This window comes from Sturnus vulgaris, chromosome Z (assembly GCF_052056855.1).
Source record: "Sturnus vulgaris isolate bStuVul1 chromosome Z, bStuVul1.hap1, whole genome shotgun sequence".
In the NCBI taxonomy this organism is placed as follows: Eukaryota; Metazoa; Chordata; class Aves; order Passeriformes; family Sturnidae; genus Sturnus; species Sturnus vulgaris.
In genome coordinates, this window is record NC_142283.1 from 38,183,811 (window position 1) to 38,208,384 (window position 24,574).

At 36.3% G+C, this 24,574-nt stretch overlaps 1 protein-coding gene across 3 annotated transcripts in view; it reads left to right on the forward strand.

The window, feature by feature from the left end:
* The window catches only part of ADAMTS19 (ADAM metallopeptidase with thrombospondin type 1 motif 19), a 128,277-nt gene that overhangs the window by 11,328 nt on the left and 92,375 nt on the right, over positions 1–24,574 (forward strand). For all 3 annotated transcript variants that reach the window (XM_088156597.1, XM_088156596.1, XM_088156595.1), the window contains 4 exons: positions 12,600–12,765; positions 19,565–19,737; positions 20,695–20,778; positions 21,599–21,756. In XM_088156597.1, the coding sequence (XP_088012723.1) occupies positions 12,600–12,765; positions 19,565–19,737; positions 20,695–20,778; positions 21,599–21,756 (581 nt within the window). The remainder of the gene's footprint in view (positions 1–12,599; positions 12,766–19,564; positions 19,738–20,694; positions 20,779–21,598; positions 21,757–24,574) is intronic.

The window sequence follows — 24,574 nt, forward strand, 5'->3', positions numbered from 1 at the left end:
AAACAGTGTATGAAACTTCCAATTTGCACACCTTTTGAAACCTGAGAATTGGCAATCTTGTTAGTTAGGAGACAGGAAGTTACTTAGGTGATTTTGTGTCTAAATAAGAGATTGCCAATCTCTTTTGTCTCATTGTGACATCAATGGACCTCACTTCAGATATTTGTTTAGAAGCACACGAGGGTACTGAAGGAGTTGGAAGTGGAAGTGGGTGTATAGAGTAAAATTGATGCAATTAGGCATATAAAAAACTTAGTTTTCCAGTTTCTGGCTGACAATCCTAGCATGTTTCCCTTTTTCTGTCTGATTACATGTTTCTTCTGTAGTAACCTGTCTAAGGAAGCATAATAAAAACACCACATTTCTTGGATGTCTCTTTAGGTTTGGTTTATGGGGTTTTGTTTTTTTTTTTGTTTTTTTTGCTTCCTATACTAAACAATTTGCTTTGGAAATAATGGAAGGAAATAATTCCTTTCCTATGTGTTTTATGATGGGTAATAAATCTTTTGCTTATTTCATATAAGCAACTTTGTTTAAAAGTGACCAGTCAGACCAATGGTAGTTGGATAAAAATGGTAATGTCAAAGCTCCATTTTGATCACCGTTTGTGTTCTTACGCACATAAAATCAATCTCTCTAACTTAAAAGGAAAAAAACCTTCATCCAAGTTTGTATTTCTTCTCTTAGTTTAAATAACAGTTCTTGAAAAATAATTAGATACTGTACCTTCTTTCCTAAGGGTAGCAGAGCTTTAATTTCTTTGTGCAAGAAAAGGTAAATTGATATTTTTTTCCCTCAAAAAGGGAAAGTAGGATCTAGGTTTAGAAGTTAAAAGCAAAAAACTGCGTAATTTAGACAAAAAGGAAAGAATTTCAGTTAGGAGTCATAGAGGAATATAAATTCTATGTATTTTCAACTTTTTAAAACAATGTTGTGGGAGTCTTGTTTATTTCTCTTAAAGCTGTTTGGTTTGGATTAATGTAATTCTAGATAGAGATATAAAAGCCCTAAGCATAACTTTATTTTATAGAAAGACTAACTTTATTTGTTGAATTGTAGTTCTATATCTAGAAATTTATTTTATTTTCCTTTCTTGAATTACTGTTTTCCACAGTTAGTAATTTTGGCAAATTACAGATTTGAACAAAACTGAGTTTCATGGAGTGTTGCCTTGAATTAAATAATATTTAATAATAGGAATAATAGGAGGAGTTCTGCCTCTCTGTCAGAATAAACCCAAGATAATGGAGTTGTGGATGGATATTTCAGTAAGGATTAGCAGAGATTAAATTTCTCTGTGGACAGTCATGGGTGGATTTTGGAACTGTGCCAAATCCTTCTGTGGCTACCATGAAAGCACATGGATTTGAACAATGGTAACTCATTGGTATGCACTATTTAAGTGTTTTACATGGATGAATCAATTTTAACTTGGATCCCTTGGATTGGTCTTCTTGGTGCTAGTCTAGGTGTTTTATCTAATACAGATTATGGTTGTTGATATTTCCTGTTTAACCTCCTGGATGGGACTAGGTATAGAATGCTTAGTGCTCATCGTTGTGTATTATTAAATTTTTCTACCATAAAATACCATTTCAGATTCTGATGGGATATTTTGCTCTAAAGAAATGGATTTAATGTTGTTTCATTAGCTAAAGGTATAGCACTTTGATTCATACTCCAAAAGAGTGGTTTTTAGTCTTACCACAAGAATTGCTGAAGTTACTCATATTACACCAAAATGTTCTAAAGGAACATCTTTATGAGCACTGAGTCTTTCATTGCAAGGATTTTTCCCTTAGGTGATATGTTTCCATAGGTGTTGCTTTTTCTATAACTAGTCATGTTTAGCTGTGCAAACAGTCTTTCTTGGACAGTGTTAATAACTACTCAAACGTTGTTGTGAAATAAGTAATCTGAAATATCACTAAACCAGCTCATTGTAAAGAATTTTTAACTTAAGTTTTATGGAATAAAGTTTTTAAAATCCTGGCTCACTTTATAGAAGCTCTTGTATTTATTCTGGAAAGGAGTTATGGCTGGGTTTGTGAGTTTTATTTTTTTAAACAGTAAGTCAGTGGTTGTGTTCCATTTTATATAGCATGTACTTGGTGAACAAAACCAAATGATTGTTAACATCATGGCTTAGTTAGGACAACATCATAGACACAATTTGCAGGTTAGGTGGCTGTTTTAAAAATGGATTTTTTGTCAGTTCTTCGAATTCTGCAAGTAAAGGGTTGTGTCAGGCTGGTTCAAATATAATTGTATTTTGCTTTTCATTTTGATTGTAGTTTGTTTTATTGACCTATATTAGTCATCTCTGGTTGGTTGAACATATTGCCCCAACATCTTGAAGCAAAATAAAGTAAAGCTTTTCAGAACATTTCAGGCAACAGACAGGAAGCATTTTTATTCATTTGTCAGTTGGTGCATGCACCAACAATGGAGATGAAGTCATGCAACCACATAAAATGTATATTTAATACAGGATTGTGCAGGGGGCAAAAAGAAGATCTTTGTCCATAGTATGCAAGCAGTTGATATTTTTTATTTTTTCCTTAGGTTTAGCAGCCTTAGCAGTTGGTTAATGCTTCCTTTTGTAATGGTGGTTAGTTTTTTTTGTTCATGTGGAAACTGTGCTTGGACCACAGTCAGCTCTGATCATTGTGTTTTTAATGAACCAAACTGAAGACATGGCCTTTTTATTACTTCCAGCTTCTTGGAACATATGCCTACATGAAAATGAGAACTGAGAAAAATGAGAAACTAATTCTGTAGCCCTCATAAGTACAGATCAAAATATGAAACCTGAAAACCAAGATGCTGGGAGACCACTGAAAGATCTTTCTTTAAAAAAAAAGTTTCTGTCTGTAGATGATAATTTAGAGTTGTGAGTATAGAAATCTTCTGTGCTCTTTTAATAGAATTTTAATTATTTCTGAGACAGTAATAGTGATTTTTTTAACGCAAGTGAAGAGGAATAAGTTAGGTGGGCAATTTTAAATTTTTGCACAGACATTGCCTTCTAGTTGTCTTCTCTTTAGGAGCTCTAGGTCAATGCATAAATTATTATTTTTAAATAATTTTGTAAAGTTATAGGCAATGGATTTTGCTACATAACATAAATTCAGAACCCTATTTATGTGAAATAACTTTATATTTACTATCAAAACACTGTCATTTATCTAAATCAGTATCCAATCAAATCTAAATCTCAGTGTTTAGACAGCTAGGACAGAATACTCTATCTTGCTTTATTAAGCATATATTGCCCAGAGCTGATGGAGGGTCATCATCATGGTGAGAACAACAGCCACCTTTGTCTTCTCTTTTAGCATTCTGGAATTGAGAAGGTCTCTTCTGATTTGATTGTAGGCCTAGAAAAGAGCTGGAGAGGGACTTTTTGCAAGGTCTTAGAGTGATGAGATAAGCCTTATAAACTGAATAAGGGTTTAAATTAGAAATTAAGACTAAGTTCTTTACTCAGAAGATGGTGAGGTGCTGAAGGAGTTTGCCATACCTGGTGGATGGTCTTTGAGCATCCTGGTCCAGTGCAAGGTGCCCAAGGGCTGCCCATGAGAGGGGCCTTGGAAAGACATGATCTTTAAGGTTCTTCCCGACCCAAACCATTCTATGATTTAAGAATTCATCTTTTGTTGCTGAACTACCCTATCAGCCTTTAAGGCTTTCTAGCCCTTCCTTGGAGCTTCTGTTCTGTAATAGAACCCAAAACTACATGAGAGAGAGGAGTAACTCTAAGATCTAGTTAGTTTTACAGATCAGTTCGGCCTTCTAAGATAGGGTAGAAGCTACTGAGTGAAGGGAGAAATTATCAGAAAGAGATCATTAACTTACAAAATGGTGAGTTGGCACATATTGTTGTATTTGTGACATAGTCGTGGTTGCTATAAAATATGCATTGTTTTTGGCCTCTAAGGATGAAAGCATTGTATTTATTTTCTCAAGGATTACAGGGTGTGCCTTATGTGCAATTATGGCTATTCTGAACATTAAATTGCTGCACCGCTGATGAAGTCTGACTTGCCAATAGCTCTTTTTTTCTTAATAGTATAAGTCAATCCTTTGTATAGCTGCCTGTAGCAAATGAATTAAATAGTTTTTCAATTTAAGTCAGTTTAAAAATCGTTATTTTCAGTGTGTCATTATTCCTATGTGTCTTGAAAACAGGCTTTAAGTTTACAGTCACATATATTGAGTTTTATTTCAATGATACCTTGTGGCACTTGGATCAGAAATGCTGATTTGGTTTTAAAATTTTATAAATTAAGTTACCTGTGCTGGGAGTAGTAAGCTTTCTGTACTTCATAAACGTCCAGAATGCTGGATAAAGAAAAGAAATAAGAACAGGCCTGTCTGCACTTCTTAGTTTGTAGTTGCTAAGTGTAAATCTTCAAGTGTCAATAGTTTTGGATTTATGATGGTAAAGATATAATTGTGGAATACTTTTCTTGATTGAACATGAAACCGTTTAAGTGAAGGAAAATGGAAGTTCATGTATTGCAAGCTCAAATTTCCAGACCATCTCTGTATTCTGTAGCTTCTCTCCCTTTTCCTTTGCCTCCTCTTTGAAAGACTTTGGAACCTAAACACTTGATAGATTTGCAGATGTAATGTAGATGTAGATGTATTCTATAGCTGTGTATCGAGGATCTTGATATTTGCAACTTTGTAAAAATATATATTTATTTCCACAGTAATTTTAGCTGTGCAACAGTGTAACAGGAAAAAAAACATTTAGAGTGTTTATGCTTTTTTCAAATATTCTTACATGTTACCATGCAACTGCAGTTCTTTGTTTTGTAGATGTTGCAATTGAAAAGTAGGCTTTAAATTGTGATTTATGTCAAATTTTTAAAGTGTAGCTCAGATTTTCAGTATTCAGCATATACATATATAATCCCCAAACGAATGCTAGTTAAGAATACATAAGTATCTTGGCAAAATTTAGATTTTATGTCAATGGCAGAACAAGGGGAGAATTCAAAACTTAAACCAAAGACAGAATAAAATTATAGAGTTGGACTAGAATTTAGAGATCAGGACAACTGATAAACAACTTAGTAAAACATCACAGACAAGTATGATTTTATGGTGTGGACCTACTGCCCTCAAGGAACCCCAGGACCATTTTAGCAGATCTTGCCATCCGTTCATCCCTGTAATGTGAAGTCTGTAGTGCCAGGTGTGGATCTGTCCCAGAGGCTGGAGCTAGGCTTAGCATTCATCCTAGATTAATTTCATGAAGTTCCTTCTGATAACTTTTCATAAATACATACTTTTGCATATATTCTATATATTTTTTTTCTTTTTTTGGATGGCACTAAAATGAAGTCACATGAATTATTGGTATCTCCATGGGACCCACGTGTCTGTCATTGTATGGCTTTAATGAAGATACTGGGATTCTTGTTGGCTTTTGCTGTTCTCTGTGCTTTTATCTGGCTCATATATTTCATTCTTTGTCTGATCATACCTCTTCAAGCCCCCAAATTTTAAATTCCCTGTAGGTTACCATTGCATATCCTGTATGTGCATATCATGCATAACAGTATTATCTTCCTGTGACACCTTGTGATAAAGTTATCTGCAGCTAGATGTTTTGGTTTGGTTTGGTTGCCATCTGTTTTTTAGAAAAATAGGCTATTCAAGAGAAATGGTACATTTAGCTTTAGGAGTTTGTGTTTCATGTTTATTACTTTTCTGTTTTAAGCATTTGAAAGTAGAATTACCTTGTGGAAGTAGTTTTCAATGGAGTGTTATTAAAGATGCTTCAGCTGCCTCAAACTGGAAAAGATTAGTCTTGTATCTTCGGCGAGAAAGAACAGCTTATGCAAATACAGTTCATGGGGCACTCTGTGTAGGGTAGTAGTCGTTTATAAGTTTTGTGTAGCTTTTCCAGAACAGGTCATCATAAGAACTATAGGGTTTCAGTCAACATCAGTGTCTATTTATCTTAATTTAGCTTTGTGAAATTGGAGTTATGGTGCCTTAGTGATTTTGAAAATTTTTATGTATGCTTAAACAATTCTGTGTCTTCTCACTGCAAGATTCTAAAGGGTTTGAGATGAATTCTGTGTTTAAAAATTGAGGCCGTTTCAGTGTTTTTACACAACTAATTTGACTGAAGCAAACTACATCTAAACTATACTTCAGGATAATTGCTGCCAAAATAAGAGCGTACAGTGGAGTCCATTTACAAAGTGCTGTTGAAGCAATAAGTCTGTGAAAATAGCAACATATGTTTGATTTCAGTAAACTTCTTAAAATTTGCCTTTTTTTTTTCTTTTTTTAAAGGAAAACCTGTGAAAGCATACATGATGTTGTAATGAACTTGTGGGCACATTACTTAGGTGAAACAGTTTTCACAACTGTATCATATTACTTGCCTTATGCCTTAGGATAAATAAGTAGCTCCAAAGACTAGCACATAGAATTAGGTAGAGCTAGAAAATTGAGATGCAAAAAGATATTTTTATAAAACCCTACCATACTATGGTCAAGTATAACCATAACCATAAATAATAAATTGGAAATAGCAAAGTGCAGGAATTGTGTTACCTATGGTCATCCTATTGTATGTTTGTCTGTTGTTCTGTGCTTTCCCATTTCTTAAAGACTTCATTCTCCATGTAAAGCTGTCTGGCTTTCCGTGGAAGATGTACCTTTGGTGTAACTTCCTATGATTGCTCTAAAGTCCAACTCTCACAAATTTAACTGGCAGAGTGAGAGAAAGAGTTCCAGTAAATTTTACTTGGTTTTCAGTGTGACTGTTGTTTGTATTAATGTGGGGAGAAGGCAATGTTTTAGATGATGGAGTATTTTCAAAGGAAGTAAACTCCTTTATTGCTGGAAGGGTTAGTCCCTATAAGATGTAGTCATGAAAAACCTAGTTTAGGTGCTTTATATGAGCTGGAGTTAAAGTCAGAAACAAATGTAGCCAGACCAAAGGTAAATTTCCTCTATTTGTGACTTACTAGTTTTATAAATTTATAGATTTGCCTTATAGACTTGTGAATTAGCTGACAGAGACAGGAGGAAGAAAAGATTGTGTGTTTGTTGATCACAGGATCATTAGGAACCATCAAGTGTATGTAGTTGAACGATGTTAAGTGAAGATATAGAAAATTTATTCTCATTTCACAAATTTGCAGTGAAATGACAGCTGAAATGTGGCTTGCAGTTCTGTATGCTGATGTTCAGAGAGAGGAATTCATTTGTGATTGCAAGGATAATTACATAACAGAATATTCCGAATTGGAAAGGACCCACAAGGATCAAGTCCACCTCTTAAGTGAGTGGCCCATATGGAGGTTGAACTCACAAACTTTGGTGCTATTAGCACCTGACTCTAACCAGCTAAGCTAATCTCAGAGTTGTAATAAAGCCTCTTTCATCAAGCAGCAGTCGAAGGCTGGTGTATTTGTCATCACCTGGTAGAAACTTCAATACAGTTTGATTACCTTTTATAAAAACTTCAGAGTGAGTATCAAGAGACCTTGGAAAGCTGGCCTGGCTCAGAAGGAAAGCAATGGATCAGATGGATCTAAACTAATAACCATGAATCAATAAAGTTGTAAAATTGGAAAGATTTCCAAATGTTAAAAGATAAAAATGTGAAACATTTCAAATAAGGATAGTAAAACAATAAAGCAGCAGTTCTATTGAAACTACTTTATTTAACAGTAGCAGCAAGGAAATGTGAAAAGAAATGTTGTCTGACAAAAAATTTGTGTTGTAAGAATAAGTGTAAGAAAATCTCTATTTTACAAAAGCTGAAATGCTTAGGGGACAGTACTTGATGTGTGAATCTAAGACATTAAAATACAGAGGTAATGAGCGTTGTATATTCTACATTGGGTCTTCTTCATTATTTTTCCAATACTACAGGACCTAAGCAGTAACAATTATGGTTGTATAATGAAAATAATTAAATATGCTGCGTATTTTGCATATTTCAACGCAAGGAGAGAATTTGGCTTGACTTAGTGTGTTGAGTTTAGCTGAGTTCGTTTCAGTAGTCAAGTGAAATTTATAAGCAAAGCTACAACTCATAAATGATGTACAAATATATTTTAATATGTTTGATTTTCCTGCTAGAATAAGAAGATTAAATGGCTTTTTAGGATTTTGAGAGAAAGCAGAGGTTCCATTGTGCTAGGTAAGTTGCTAGAGCCAGCTGTTCTCTGCGCTGGTGCTTCCCCCAAGACAGTGACATTTATTCTGAAAAATGTACATAGGCTGTGTTAATACTGGGTGCTACAATCAGTATTAGAGAACTCCAGATGACTGATATGAAGCGGTCTTTTCTTCTGGGTTTTTATTTTTTTCATAGAATACACAGTCTTTCAGTCTTTTCATGTGTTGGGGTGTGCTTTTCCGTGTCACAGATGCTTCTTAAGTTCAGGTGTTTCTGATCTTTTAGATTAGTCAACCAGAAAGTGGACAAGAGCTTCTTGGGGAATGGGAGAGAAAGGGAGAGAATGGAGGAGGAAACACATAATGTCAGCATTTTACGAGTTTTGATTTGGTTCTACAAATATTCTTCTGACAGGCGAAGGTCAAGTATGCAGTAGTTGAGACTGCACTGACATTTCTGAAAGTAGTGGTACAAGCTGAACCAGGGAACTTTGTGGCAGTGTAAGGTCCAAGAGTCAACAGCTGTCTGGCATTTGCAACCAGAAGAGCAAAGAGTGGTTGGCGTGTAGAAGAAGTGGTCACTTGAACCTGATGACCAGCACTGCATAGAGAGCTCTGGCCCTTGGAGGGACACCTGTCTGGTTCATAAATTTCATTGCTGATAGCAGTGCAGTGACCGAATAGCTGACATTAAAACACCACCATGAATTTAGGAAGCACATTTGTGCTTTTACTAGAAAAGACACTTAAAAAATTAGAGTGCTTAGAAATGGTACATTTTATATATTTTGTTTGCAGTTACATTTGGTGTGTATTGTAGAATTAATTAAGTTGGAAAATACTTTTGAGATCATCAAGTTTATGTTTCTTCAGCCTTTAGCAATTAAGGTTCTTACAGATGGAAAGTGGTAGTGCATTTGAATAAAAACAGCTTATCAAGTTCTTACATTGTTGTTTACACAGTTAAAAAAGTTATTTGAACTTGCTTTATTATTTTTATTAGTAAGAGCTGGAGACTTTTTATTGTATTTCAGCTCAGGTCAGGTTCTGATAGAATTGTTATAGTCAAGATAGTAAATTAAATATGGATTGTTAAAATTGTGGAGAAAAACCTTCGGAGGGGGATACTGACATACAAATTAAAGATTTTGCCCATTTACTCAGCAATTGATCCTCAGTTTTGGGACATTTGACAAATAGTGCAAAGATTATATTTCAAAACAAGTAAATATTGCACTTGTAAAGACAATTTGTTTTTTTTCATGGTACAGTGAAGATAACCTTTAATTTTTATACTGCAAATGTGATATTAATATTTTGGTGCTGATGAATGCAACAAGTGTACTAAATAATATGTACATTTTCTGGGTCTGGTAGGAATGCATTTTTCCCATTGATATGTGCCTTGGGCAGTATGTTGGGAGCAGGAGGAATCTTGTTCAGCCTGTCCTTGCTCACTGTGTGCATTTGCTTCACAAGACAGTGGAGAGTTGGCTGCAGCAGGGAGAAACTCTGACATGCTGACCACACCTGCTGTTCCCACCTGCCCTGTGCCACTCAGTGTGCTGGGCAAAGGTGTTGTTTTCATTTGTCTTGGTTTCCCACTATCCAAAGTTAATTTTCTACAAGTAAGGTTTTATTGGCCCATCTGCTGAAGTTTGCCCAATACTTAAGGTCTCTCTTTACTGCATAAAGTAAGTAAAATACAAGTATAGTGTTCATCAATAGCCACAAAATTTGAGGATTTTTTTGCCAAATGAGATCGGGCTGGGCTTGAAATCTACTGAGTGTTGTACTACATTTAAGTTTGTGGGGTTTTTTTAATGTAAGAAACGTGATAAAGTTGGGGAAAGAGTGGCATGCTATGTTACCTTTACATGAGATAAGTCCAGCATCCTGGTAGGCTTTTCAATTGCAGCTGTGAGCAGTAGGATTTTTTCACATGAAACTGTTGGAAGATGTGTCAGTTAGTCAGAACTCACAGTTCTGTCCCAGATGGATATTAGGGTTTTGCATTTCTGTCTTTATAATCTTTGTTTCGCTGTGCATTTTCGTAGCATGGAAGTTTTGCTGTTTGAACAGTTTTGTCTAAAGGCTGTAATTGGCCCTGGCATTCAATATCTGAAAATGCTGAAACTGAAATGCTTTAATGCATGCTCTGACTTCTGTGCTTTCTGTGTTTACTTCATCAAAAAAGATCTTAACTCCATTTGTAATGCTTATGGAAATATCAGGGCATGGTTAACAAAGCTACAACTTCACCTACCACTTTCTACCTGTGAAATTATCCAAAAGTTGGAGAAATAATGATTTTTTATTGTGCGTTTTTTGTTTTTGTTTTTGTTTTGTTTTGTTTTTTTCCAGAAGCAGTCAAAATGCCATCCGAGATTATTTAGTTATACACATTTGTCTGAAAATTACCCATTTGCATATATCTAACTTTATTTCCCTGTTCAGTTCTCTAAGTTCTGACTCGGGAGACAGGGAATAAATTTTGAATTTCTCTACCAATTAATTAAACTTCAGTTTATGCAGGGAGCTGAAAGGAAACATTAAATGTCAGTCCCAGCACAGTTTTTCAGAATGTCTAATGAACGGTGGCAATCTGATGAGCATCATCCTATAGCCCTGGTTTCATTTTGCAACGAAGAGAATGGAGATAGAAGAGATGTCACGAATGTTCTGTGATTGAGTCAGTTCAGGAGGGACGAAGGCCTTGCTTTTTGTTGGTGGACAGGAGATACTTGCAGCACCACCTAATGGGCTGCTATTCCTCTTCTATATTCAGTTTATCAACATCTTTCATATGCTAAATAATTCTTTTAAAAAGTAAAATAATCTCTGCCTGAGTGAAATTCAGCATTAGACATAAAAATCAAATGAAAATGATGTCACTAGAAAATGATTTTACTAGTAGTTGAGAATTATGCTTTTAAATAAAAATTAATTTTACATCATTTGTAGTTTATATAAGACTAGTTAATTGTTGCATAAAACTAGCATTTTTAAAGATACACTTTTCAAGAAATGTTATCTTGTAGGTGTACAGAAAGTACTTAGCAATAGATAACTAGCTTATTTTCTAGTGTGTGACATTTAAAGCTTCCACTGAACTGTACCTGAAAAGTAAGTACAAAAGGGAAAAGGAACAGCCAAACCCCCAGATACATTTGTGTTTATATGCAGTGTTAATGATGACCTTTCGACATCTGTTCAGCATTCCTTAGCTATTGTACCTGATTGAAAAATTAAATGTGCATATTCACATTTATTTCATGTGATTGTGCAGAAAGATTGTTGGATTTTTTCTTTCAAAAGTATTGTGTTTGAAAGAAATTGTGTTTTGTACCACTCAAAAATTTTGATTTTGTTTTCTTCCTTGGGTCAGAATATTTTTGGATGGTTTATTCATCTGTCAGCCAGGATAGCCAATGTAATAATGGCATGTACATGATTCCAGAAGAAACAAAATTATTTTCTGTTTCTTTCCATTGATGCTACATACAAAGATAGAGAAGAGCTCTCTGCTTCTCTTAGCCAGATATATCACACTGTTTTCTCTATGCAGCATAACAGTACCATAGATTTTTTTAAGTTTAGAGGATGAGGACTGTCAGTCATGCTGATGTGGGGAAAAATCCTCCACAAAACCTTGCTGTCTCCAGCTTTACTCTTGATAGGAACTTGTATGTATTGGCAGCTTGGCAGTTTGAACTGAGTTTTATTTGTGTGGTATTTATATAAGTGTGTTTTATAGTATTCTTTTTTTTAAGCTTTGGCTACACTCTTGTAATATTAGATGTGCATCTGGTGTGTTAACTTTTCAAGTGTGTTTGTGTGTATAAATATGTTGGGACAGGGGAAGAGTTAACCAACTAAACGGCTGTATTCAAATATTTTTCTGGTGTAACTGCTGGAAACCTAGGAGGGATTTCTGCCGGTTTTAAATAGTTTTGGGTTCTTTTAGTTTGAAAAAGAGTAAAAAGAGTGCCACAAGATTTCTTTTCCACCTTCACGTTTGTTCAGTGTATATTCATATGCCTTACGATGTTCCTGTTATTTCATTAAATATAGTTATCTAAAAATGTGACAATAATAAATAATAAAACCAGTGTATGGACTTTTCTGTACATGCTGTACATATATAAATGACCCCCTGGGTCTCCCAAAGTAAACTTTTAACATTCCATATCTTTTACTGTGCATATGCTACTGGCACCTAGCCACCCACCCACCCAGACTCAGCTGAAATAAATGAAATTTATTCTAGTTTATTTAAGCAGAAAACTTGTAAAATACAAAGGTACTCACTTTGCTCATAAGGTTACTAAAACAAAGTGATTTCTTAAATAAAGTGTTGTGGGGTTTTTTTGTCCTGCAGAACTGTGCACAATGTAATAAATTCTTACCTTATATGTTCCTTTTGTTTTCCTTTGCAGATGGGGTTTATACAGATTAATGAGGACTTCATATTTATTGAGCCACTCAATCGCACTTTGGCTGTGACAGGACATGCACACAGGGTGTACAGACGAAAAAGGTCCATAGAGGAGAAAATTTCTGAAAAGCCACCTTCTCAGAATCAGTACTGTGGTGTTGTTACAGGTAATGTAAAAATCTCACTGAAAGGTTTCAATGTAGCAAATATATTTTTTCGAAAAGTAGATAGGAGTTACAAAAGAGCCTTGACAGAAGCAAAACTGATCGTTCTTGTAGCAGTACCCTAGGGTGGGCTCTTGAGACGGCATGCTAAAGCTGCTACGGCTTCCTCTCACTTGTTGGGAGAGGGAATTGTGCGTTAGGGATAGGCACTGCTTCTTAATATGCATTTATATTTGAAAGTAGATATCTTTAGGGCATTTTTTAATTTCAACTTGATAATTAAAATCTGTTTCTTGCCTCTCTGTGTCATCAGAGCTGCTTAATCACTCCCTATGTACAATTCTTGTACTTAATTTTCTGTTTTAAAACAAAGTTAAAGAGTTCTTCCTGTTTTTTTTTTTTTAATCTTGAACTTCCGAATTTGTCATTTGTCTGAAGTGGTTTTTATAAATGTTCTTGTTCTATAAATGACACTTAGAAGATGTGTATGAAGCAATCCTAATGCATCTTCCTCAATGGCAGGTAGGACAAGTTGTTGAAGAAGGATTTCAGCAGAAGTTTGGTACATAGTGATGACTTCATAGTTTTCAGTGGAGAAGGGAAAAATCGCTTTTGTGCAAGATGGTGTTTTGTTTTTTCTGCTTCATCATCAGCTGTCATTCTTCAAAGGATGGAGGACGTGTCAGTCCTTTTTCCTCAGCATGAGCTGAGGGTATTTCTGATGTTGTTGTGAAAAATTATTTTTCTCTTAGGAAATAAACCAGAATGAGTGCACATTTTTTGGCTTCTTTTTCATGTGTAAGTGAGATCCTGGCAAAAATGCAAAGAAAATGGCAGAAGTGCACTGAAATGGTTAGGAGTCTGGATTATATGACATTTGGGATGAGGCAGAAAGAACAAAGTTATTTCAAGCAGGTAAGGAAAGATAAAGGAAGGATGCAGCTGCAGTTGTCTGGAGCCTAAGGGTCTGCAGAGGGAAGATGAAGCCAGACATTCCTTAGAGGTATGCTGTGACAGACAACAGTTGTAACTTGTGTTCAAGGAAATTTCAATTTCCATAAGGAAAATAAAATCTCTACAAGAATGCTTTGCACTGGAAGAGGTTGCCTGGAGAGGCTATTGAGTCCACATCCTCAGGTGTTCATAGAGCATGTCTAGAAATGGCTCTAAGAAAGCTGATCATACTCTGACACTTGGCCTGACTTGAGTAGGAGGTTGGACTAGCTGCCTTCTAGAGATCATTTTCATCCAAAACTTTTCCATGGCTCTCTGATCCTTCCTGAACTTTTATACTGCTCTCTCCACTTTGTATAGTTACAAAATAAATGTGACAGGTTTTGTGGTGTTTGTTTTTTTTCCATTTTGGAAGCATTGTTTTTTTAGTTAGGCATCCATCCAGAGTTTGAAATCAAAGATAAATTAGCAAAGCAAGGCTCTTTTTGATCAAAGTGGGATGAAAAAAATGACACATAACTTCCTCCAGCTGGCTTTATATTACTCTTCTAGGCATTGTATTACATTCATGCTGCTTATCTGAAAGTTCAATTTACTATATTAACAAAAGTTATTCACATTAAGTAAAGTTGTTTATTCCTCCCTATTAGAGAAAAGTGAATTAGAGCATGCATGCCTTTATGTGTATGGGAATAAGAAAGAAAAAAATGAAAAGTATGCATGGTTTATGCACTGCAAAACGGGGGGAGGAGTATCTGACGAAGTAGAAAACAAGTGATGGGTTTGAAAATGAGTAAAGATGCAAACTTGTTTGTAAGGACATTATTCTTCCGTCATGTTCATTATCAAATATCCTTTCACTTTCTCTTATGCTCTAAAATGGGAAAGTCAGTTTACTCTTTTGTAATAATCTTACACTCAAAGCTCTGATTCTTCATACATAATCTGTCAACAGAGAATCAAATATCTGCTTGAAGGAAGTTTCATTACAACTACTACCAGCTTTAAAATTTCAAAATAGCTCGAGCTGTGCATAACTGAGTAGCATCTTCTGACACAACGTTATTGCCAGGGAGTATAAATAGCTGCTAACTAGTGCTGTTGTTCTAGCAAGAACAGTCCCTCACTCTACTGCTACGGGTTATTTTACTAAAAGGGAGTGCAGTAAGTTATATGCTTAAAAGCTCTGTCTGTGCTGAGAGCAATTTGTTGGTGTGACATGAATTTAGTTAACATCACCAAAATAATTCATGCTACAGACATATGCTACACACATGGTAGCCTTAAAGGTGAATAGAAGCATAAAAATAAAAGCCTTAATGTAAGTGTTTCAGAATTCTAAGTCAAATAATAAGCTAAGTAGATCAATTAAACAAAAATAAAGCAGATGAGTATGTGGGGCTCTGAGATAGTCTGAGATAGAGGTGTAACTGTGAAATAGAGCAACTACAACCTTAGTAACACAGCAACTTCTCAGCATTATGGTCCTATCTTACAACCATATCTCTTGCTTCTACAGTGCTTGTGTGTCAGAATAGAGACAGGTATTTCTGTTGCTGGTTTTGTTCCAAATTGATCTCAAAGGCTGGCTACCTATCAAGCAAATGTGCGTTGCCGGTGATGAATTGTAATTATCAGAAGGAATGAATGTCTGTGCTGGAGGTGTTGAAGGATCACTATTGGGAATAATAGCTTTTCATGGAGAACCAGCAGAGGCAATCAAAGAAGGTATTGTTTGTTGTCCATTGCCATTGAAGGCTTGATTGAAAGTTGCTGCACAGCCAAAGTTGTTTGGAGAGAACAAAGAACTTGTTTTTGTGAATGGGGTGGTTTTCTTATTAATTAGGCGAGGGAGAGAATCATACTGAAGAAGCAGATGCTTTCTTGATTGTCGACAGTGTGCATGTATATCCTTTTGTTGAAAGTGTCTATGATTTATTTATGTACCTGGGCCAGTTGCTCAGGTCTGTCTGTAGACAGACCTTACAGTCCACACCTTTCTTTAGCACATGGCCCATGCAACCTTTAAAATAAACGAGTGCAGAAGTGTGTTATAGAAAAAAATGTGAGAGAAGCAGTTGTAATTAGAGCAAAGGACCACATTGGGAAGCTAAGGGTTTTTTTTTCCTACGTGCTCTGAAGCACTTGTTCCAAACTGAAGTTGTTTGCACAGTGAACTGAACTCATGGTCAAGGCATGGGGTACATTGGGAAAAAAAAAATCTCTTAGCCAGTATACTGTAAATGTGAATTTTGAATCCCCTCTGAATTTGTGAGATTGGAAGATTCCTCTTCTCCTTCTTAATTCTGGCATTAAACAATATACTGTCTTGAGATACAAGTGTGTTTTTCCTCTTAGAATGATGTAATATTGTCGAGAAAAGCCTGCTAAGTATCACTGAATCAAAAGCAGAAGTTTTACTTTATGGGATGTAGACTGAGCAACACAGCTGGGAGAGCTTGCTTCACAGCCCATTTCTATGTGATAGTCATGCAATAAAATGTGCAAACAATCTTGGTCATGGATCTATGAGATTGCATAAAATGGAGACTGGTGCTACTTGAGATATTTATTTCTACTCCTTGGGTCAGGAAAATGTTGTCACTCTGTAGGAAAGTATTTAAATCCCTATTCAAATTATAGTGGAGGCATAGCTCGTGGCTTCTTAAGCTCCTGAATATTCCCTAGTAGGCAGAATACTGCAATTTCCGTATGACTAGGTTACCCCCTGGGGAGTGATGGTGATTCCTCTGTAGTCTGGGCTGCATGTGCATACACTCAGGAAATGCTTTTGTGCCTGAGGATTTGAAGGTGTCCCCGACTCCTGTAGTCACAGCCTCTTCTTAATGTTGGCTCAGATACTTTATGTAACCTGTGATTATAGTAGCTGGATTTTAAAATCTCTAGATTTTTTGGGGGTGGGGTTATTGTTTTTTTAACATTTCTGCTTGTTTTCTCTTAATTGCCTATTTTATGTCAAATGTACTTGCTGCAGTATTTTTAGCCTTCTTGCTGAAGTATTGCAGTATTCCTAGCTTTCCTTTTCAGTCAACTGAGTTTAAAAAATATATGGATATAGAATCTTCTTTTTTTCCATAGTTGCACAAACCAGAAGTCTTATTGCACAGAATCCTCCTATAGAATTTATTTTTTATTTTGGCAATGTAGTTAAATTTTTAAGATCAATGTATTCATCTTTAATCTTGTTAGCACATGCATTAGTGGTGTAGCTGGGTCTTTTGCAGCAGTTTTTGTCTCTTACATACTTTGCCTTCAATAATGAATAGTTCTTTGTAATTTTTACTTATTTATGAGTATGTAAAGAAGCAAGAGTTTTTTGCCTAAAGCCTGTTTCGCTTGTTATCTGGAAGCAGTTGTGGCAGTTATTCGAATACAAGTAGTACCAAAATTACTAATTCCATTTATTTAAAGTTCTTAGGAAAGAGCTACAATTTTCAGATAAATGAGATCTCGTGATGGGGATTTCTGCCAGCAATTTGTAAAAGGTTGACTGGCCAAGAACAGATTGTTCATTGGCTTGTTAGTGGGAGAGATATCTAAGGCAAATGATGGGCAGACAGCTTGTCTACAGAGCTGTGTAGTCTTCTCATCCACTACAATCCCAAAAGACAGAGGTTTCAACAGTTTATGGGACCACAGTGTTCTTAGTGTTTAGCACAATGGTGTATTTTATTGTGGACTGTCAGTTCTGAATAGAAGTGCGCTGCTAGCCATAACTTTTAGAGAGATGTGTTAAGAGAATTCTCTTACATGCTAAGATTAAATTTAAAGTTTTCAATTACTAGCTGCTGTCTTTTACAAAGAAGTGAACAGTGAATAAACTGTTGCTGGAAACTGCACTGTGCCTAGGAGGAAGGCATATTGACCAGGTGGGTCATAAGAGACGTTTTTTAACCCACATGGGTTTACTTTTTAAACTTAGATCTATAACTTATCCTAGCAGCATTAGATGTTTGTATGGCAAGCCATAGTTGTATAGCTTATAGGAAGTGGTTTTTTTGGCACAAATACTAACACTGAGGTTTCATTAGAAGTTATCCTCAAAAGAGCGATAAAAACACACATAATGTTTTATAAACTAGGCTATAGATCCTCAGTTAGCAAACATGAGTCAGGCTACAGTGTAGCAAAAGTTATAAGGCTAAGCAAGTGTCTGAAGGATCAAAATAAGCGACTTTAGATTTAGATAGCCTAAATTTGTAAGCTGTTTCTAATTCTAGGTCATCAAACATCAAACATTTATTTCTGGAGAATACATACTTTTTTTCTTTTAATAAATGTGTTAGCAGTACTTACACTGTCACCACTTGTAGAGGCATCGGTTAGACCTTCTCATATGTAGTGGGATGGACTAAATCCTTCACATATATAATCTTTTACAAATGATACAGAGAAGGATAGACAGCATTTTTAAAGTGTGCCTAATTTAAACATATTACATTGCAAAATATGTATCTACATTGTATTTATATAAAATCTATATTACACGTTTATTTAAATCACAGATCCTTCTTCCATTGGTATTTTATATTTTAAATTTAATTTGTGAATTAATTGACTTTGTGAGTTCATTTTTTAGCACTGTCCTGAAGAGTGACTTATTTTTTGTAGAGTGGTCATGTATTTTAAAATACACTGCAGGAACCTTCCTATTAGAGATGAGATTGGTTAATTACAAAACGTTTCCTCAAAATCTCTGAATATTTGATTGTTTCCAGAATACAATTGTCATATCAAACATCGCTTTTTTTAGGTAAACAGAGAGCCTGATATTCCATTGTGGATGCTGAAAAAACTGTACTTGGTTTCAATGAGATCAGTCCCAGAAGTTTTACATCCTCTCAAGAGGATCTAACAAAATTTGTCCATTACAACAAGGAGTTTAATTTTGCATTTTGTTTTAAATTAGGTTATTTAAAATGGCATTGCTAACTGCTGTTCGTAAATCTGACCACCTTCAGGCTTGACAGTTTTTGTGTAATTGGGCAGGGGGGCTTCAAATGTATTGTAGCAATAATGGAGATTTTGCTGGGTTTTTGGAGGGGAAACTGAAAATGAATGCAATTAATAACCTCAACGTAAACATAAACATAACATGTTTTCAACTTGTAGCTTTCTGTAGATTTGGAGGCCTGTTTCCACGGTTTGGTTTTTCTTACTTTGCTTCAGCTGCTTATAATGACAGGAGGACTGATTTTGAAGTCATGTCAGTAAAAATGCACTTCTTTCTTTCTAACAAACCTATGTCATTCTCTGTCATTCATCTGAAATATTCCTTCCTCTTCTCATATCACAGAATTGTTGCATGTATTCATCAAATACATGATTCTGTGACAAATCTGTATTTGTTGTCTTGTACGCTAAGATATAATTACATCAAGATATTTTCTCTGTGATTTATGAAGATGGACAGACAAAAATTTTGCAATGTCAGTGTGACTGGTTTTCCTTCAGTCCTAACATGAGTTCAGTTTTCTCCCACAAAACCGGAGACACATATTTTTTTTTATAAATATATCAGTTGAAAGGATGCAAATAATCTTTCTGACTTTACTTGAAAAAATGGATAAAAAGTTCTGGGTTTTTTTGATATGAGCTGATATTTATACATGGTAGAGACCTTCAGCATGAGCCTTAGTATTGGCAGTGGCAAATAAGCATAATGTATTGAAGTCCATATTACTATCCATATTACTATTAATATTACTATTAAGCTATTGCTATCCACATAATGAGAGTTATAACATAACCAAGGGTAACAAATCCTAAAAAGTACTGCAGGAGTAGTTTGAAGGATGGGTTTCTCAAGCACTGTTTTGGTTTACAGATAAAAGAAAATCCAAGACTCAAAAAGCGTCAGAAAGTGGAAGAGGAAAGCGATACTCTTACAAGTTACCTCAGGAGTACAACATAGAAACTGTTGTGGTGGCAGATCCAGCTATGGTTTCGTATCATGGAACAGATGCTGCCAGAAGATTTATTCTGACCATCTTAAACATGGTAGGAAATTTAAAACTAATATTGATGATTTGCCAACAATGCCAGCCTGCCAACCGCCGGAATGAATGAATGAAAATCAGCCGATTTCATTTCTCCTTCTCCTGATTCTGGCTGAACACCTGTAAGGCACAGCCAGAGCAGGACCATCAGCAGGCTGTCAACACTTAGTCCATATGTTTTGCAGCAGAAAACCATGGTGCTGCAGGCTTGTCTGTGCTGTCTGGTCATACCTCTCAGGGAAGCTTGGAAATGAGACAACAAGATGGCTTTTTGGTCAGAAGCCCATGGTGTTGTTGGAAAGGTTGGGATATTGCATAGTTTCTGGTGACCTGTGCTTGTTACGAAGACATGACATTGTTATGAAAAGGTTTATGTGATCAGTAGTGGTGGAAAAAAAAAAAGAGTAATGAACGTGGACAATTGCATTCCCTTCCAGTTCTGTCTGGAGCTGCAGTGCACTCATTTGGTGCATAAAGCAGTGAAAAATAGCACCTGTAATATACAAGGAAAGATTATTCTAAAGAAGGAGTGTAAGCTGAAAAATGAATATGAGCTTTAACTATTCTGAATGATAGGAAGAATTAGACAGTTGGATGTTGGCTCAGACCACTTGGTCCAAGATCATGGATTTAACTGAATATAAATTTTCATGTGAACAGTATTAAATGTGTGTGTAAACATTTGGAGAAACAGGCCACAGTTTATAAAGTGATTGTGGTGGCCATTGAGAAGAAAAGGTCTTTATTTATGTTCCCAGAAAGAATATTGTCTAAGCTCTGTTTTCACTTCAGAATACCAACACAGTACATTATCTTAATGTTCTGTTCATATTACAGAAAATAAAAGTCACAGTAGAATATGAGAGCTTTTGAGGTTCTTTGGGGTTCTGTTATTTGTATTTAGTGTACGTGCAATACAAGTTCATATTTTTATTTGTTGTTTTTTAATCTCTCTTAGGTTTTTAATCTTTTCCAACACAAGAGTCTAGGATTACAAGTAAATCTTCGGGTGACTAAACTTGTCCTTCTTCATGAGACTCCAGTAGGTATTTATGACATTTGTCTTAGCCTGTAGAGGGTAATGCTACTTAGCTTGTTGCTCTGTAAAAGCTTGCAATATTCATGAGCTGAAACGGCTAAAAAATTTCCTTGGTTAGCTTTTGTATATTATTTAGTGTTTGTACTGCTGAGCAGCCCCAGTAAAGATTAACCTTCTCCTAATATATGTGCTGCATGTATTGAGACTTTTCTGTGCTTGGAATTAAAAGTCAGTCAAAGTTTCCGTGTGAAAACCAGGTAGATCTTTGCAAAATCTGCTTCTGCTCTGCTTTTTGTGCATTCACATATCTCAATAGAAAAATAATCTTCTTTAAATCCATTGGATTGTAGAAGAACTGATGCTCTTTGTTGTCTAATCCCTAGATAAACAAAAGCTGATATAGCACTTAGTTCATAAGGAAATGGGATTCCCTTACCAATAGTTCTAATCTAAAATATTATAATTTTTCAGTTAATAAGTATTTCTTTCCACAGTTCCTCTCAGCAGTTGGAGTAATCTCTTTTCATGTTCAAATTCTGAATCTTAACATCATTATACTTTTTCTTACCATGGATAATGAGAAATCAGCAAATAAATATGACTAGAGTTTGAGTGAACAGATGCATCTACACTCTCAATGCACTGTCTTCATTATGTCTTTAACATGAGGAAGTTGGCCTCTGCACCTGAAGTTTGAGTTGTTTTGCCATGGACATATTATGCCATAAAAAGCAGAATATTTTTGCTAGCTCAGTCAAAAAAGGTTCCAAATTCTATTTACAGAACTCTAATTTTAGTAACATTAATTGTTTTTTATTTCCAGGCAGATATGTATATTGGGCATCATGGTGAAAAAATGCTGGAAAGCTTTTGTAAATGGCAACACGAAGAATTTGGCAAGAAGAATGATATACACTTAGAAATGTCGACAAGCTGGGGAGAAGACATGACTTCGGTTGATGCAGCCATACTGATCACGAGGTAAAGTAGTGAAAAATGAGCATTAAAAAAATAGGCAGAAGGCCCGTGTGGACATAGATCAAAGCAGATGGCCAACACAGTAAGAATTGAGTTTGTAGTGAGGAAGGGAGCATTGTGAGGCATCTGGTAAAGTGTTGTAAGGTAAAGGTGGTGCAGAAAGCAGTATTTCCCAGATGGTAAACATTGAAATTATGAACAGGTTAGTAGCTTGTTTCTTCTTTGGCTATATAGATAAGGCCTTATCTGTATAGCAAAGGTTGGAATTCTTCATCCATGTGCCTTTTTTTAAAAGAGGCAGCATCCCAGACCTGTAGATACTTTCAGTCAAAACACAAAAGTATGTTTAAACCATTCAGAGCTAGATCAGCATCAGGCACGTTACTGAGTTATGCTTCCCTCTTGCTGCCCTGGAACTGGTGTGATTCACTGTGTGCCAAAGGTACATCACATACATCTTCAGTATGTACCCTGCAGCCACAGGGGTGTGATTCCAGATCTGCAGTTCCTTGTTACTCTTAAGTGTCAAGCATTTCACACATTGAGAAGGAAATAGGCCCCCAGTTCACCTCTTCCTTCCAAGCAGGTACTGTCATGGTTTTGTCTGTAAGTGGTGCACAGGGGGGATGCTTGTTGGTGTTCAGCCAGCATACAGGCATGATACAGAGGAAAGGACAGAGCGGTGATTCAACCAGCCTGGGGTTGGACTTTGTGTCATTTTTGAGGTGGAACTTGGACTGGATAATCTTCAGGGCTGCCTTCCAAAGAAAATCCCTGTGATTGTCTGTGGCAGAGTACCACTCTGCAGTCCCATGTTAGTCAGTGATATAGTGTCCTAAAACCATGTGTAATCTTTACGCCTATATGCAGTCTTTTGCTGTTTATTTAGAGCACTCTTACTGGGATCCTATATAAAATAAAAAATAATGCATTTTTCTTTAAATTAGTTTCATTCTGAATACTCTAATATCTATAGTGTATTTCAATTTTTTGCAGCAGAAAAATGCTTCCCTAAATTTTCCTGCTTTGGAGAGCCAGTTAGTTACAGTTACTTATAGGAAGCAGGAAATTTAGAAGTCCAAACTGTCATTGGCAAAAGATCTGTTTTGCTGTTCAGTCCCTTCTTATCTTTTCTTAGAAAAGCCCGCACTTCTTACTCTGTGTCATCCTCCTCTATTTGATGTGTGTATCAGTTTTATGGATTGTTGGGGCTTTATGGGGGGTGTATTATTCTTTGTTACACGTTTATACATTAGCTAAGCAGTTCACGTCTGGTGGAAGACACCAGAAATAATGTTCTCTGCAGCAACTTTTCATTAGCTCATCAGGAAACATATTTAGTGTGACAGACTAGAAGTAAATTTTGTAGATTAAGACCCCAAACTGATTTTAATAGTAGTGAGTGCACTGTGGGGCTGGAATGGCGTGGGGGGGAAGGTCGAGGAAGAAAGAAGGGGGTAGAAAAGAAGCAAGCAGTAGGAAAGAGTAAGCTTGGGCCAAGGCATAAACGATGCCTGAGTATCATATATGGCATTGGGTTAATCAGGATGGCTAAAGGGGAATAGACTTCCTTACATCAAGATATTCCTTGTGACTGTTCAAAAATAATGAGCCATAGCGTTCTGCTTCTCCCTAGGCTCTCTTATTTGAGACAGCTGAGGCAGCCAGCAGTGTCTGCAATAACAGCAGCAGTTTGAGCAGGTATCAAATGCTTCAAGCCTCTATGGGCCCGGAGAGTGAACTTAGGGCTGCATTCTTTAGCTTGTAAGGTGTATCTCATGAGTAGTAAGATGCTATGAAATAAATAAAGCCTGTGACACCTTTTTCCTGTCATTGTTTCATCTTCAGCTTAACTAGCCTTTATGGGACGTGGCAGAGGCATTCTGAACTGATGCAATTAGTTAAGTTGATGAGAGTCAGTGGTCTGGAAATGTCTTCGACTGTCAGTGCTTTTGGCCACACAGCTTTTTGGATTTCATGCGACATTTCTGGAAGTCTTGGTGGATGACAAGTTGACCACGAGCTGGTAGTGTACCCTTGTGGCAAGGAGGGCCAATGAGATCTTGGGTGCATTGAGGAGAATGTGGCCAACAGGTTGAGGAAGGTGGTCCTGCCCCTCTATTTGCCCACATCTGTGGTGCTGTGTTCAGTTCTGGGCCACTCAGTATAGGAAAGACAAGGAAGTACTGCAGAGGGTCTGGAGCATCTCTCTTATGAGGAGAGACTGCAGGAGCTGAGCCTTTTTATTCCAGAGAAGACTGAGAGGGGACCTCATTAGTGAATATAAATATCTCAAAGGCCAGTGCCAAGAGGATGGTGCCAGACTCTTTTCAGTGGTGCCCAAGAACCAGCAAGGGCCAATGGCCATAAACCAAAATACAAGAAATTCCACTTCAACATGAGGAATAACTTCTTTGCATTGAGATTTCATAGCACTGGAACAGGCTGCACAGGGAGATCATGGAATCTCCCTCTCTGGAGACATTTACACTCCACTGGAACATGTTCCTGTGTCACCTGCTCCAGGTAACCCTACTTTGACAGGAGGATTGGACTGGATGATCTCCAGAAGTCTCTTCCAACCCTAACAATTCTGGGATTCTGGGATTCTAAATGGTAAAAAAGCTTTGTAAAAGTCTGATCATGTGTTAAGATGCTTTTCTGCTTTATAATAATGATATTCTGATTTCATAGAATCATAGAATTGTTTGAATTGGAATGGACCTTAAAGATCATCTAATTCCAAACCTCCCTCCCCTATGGGCAGGGATACTTTGTATTAGAGCAGATTGGTAAAAGCCCCATCCAACCTTGACTTTAG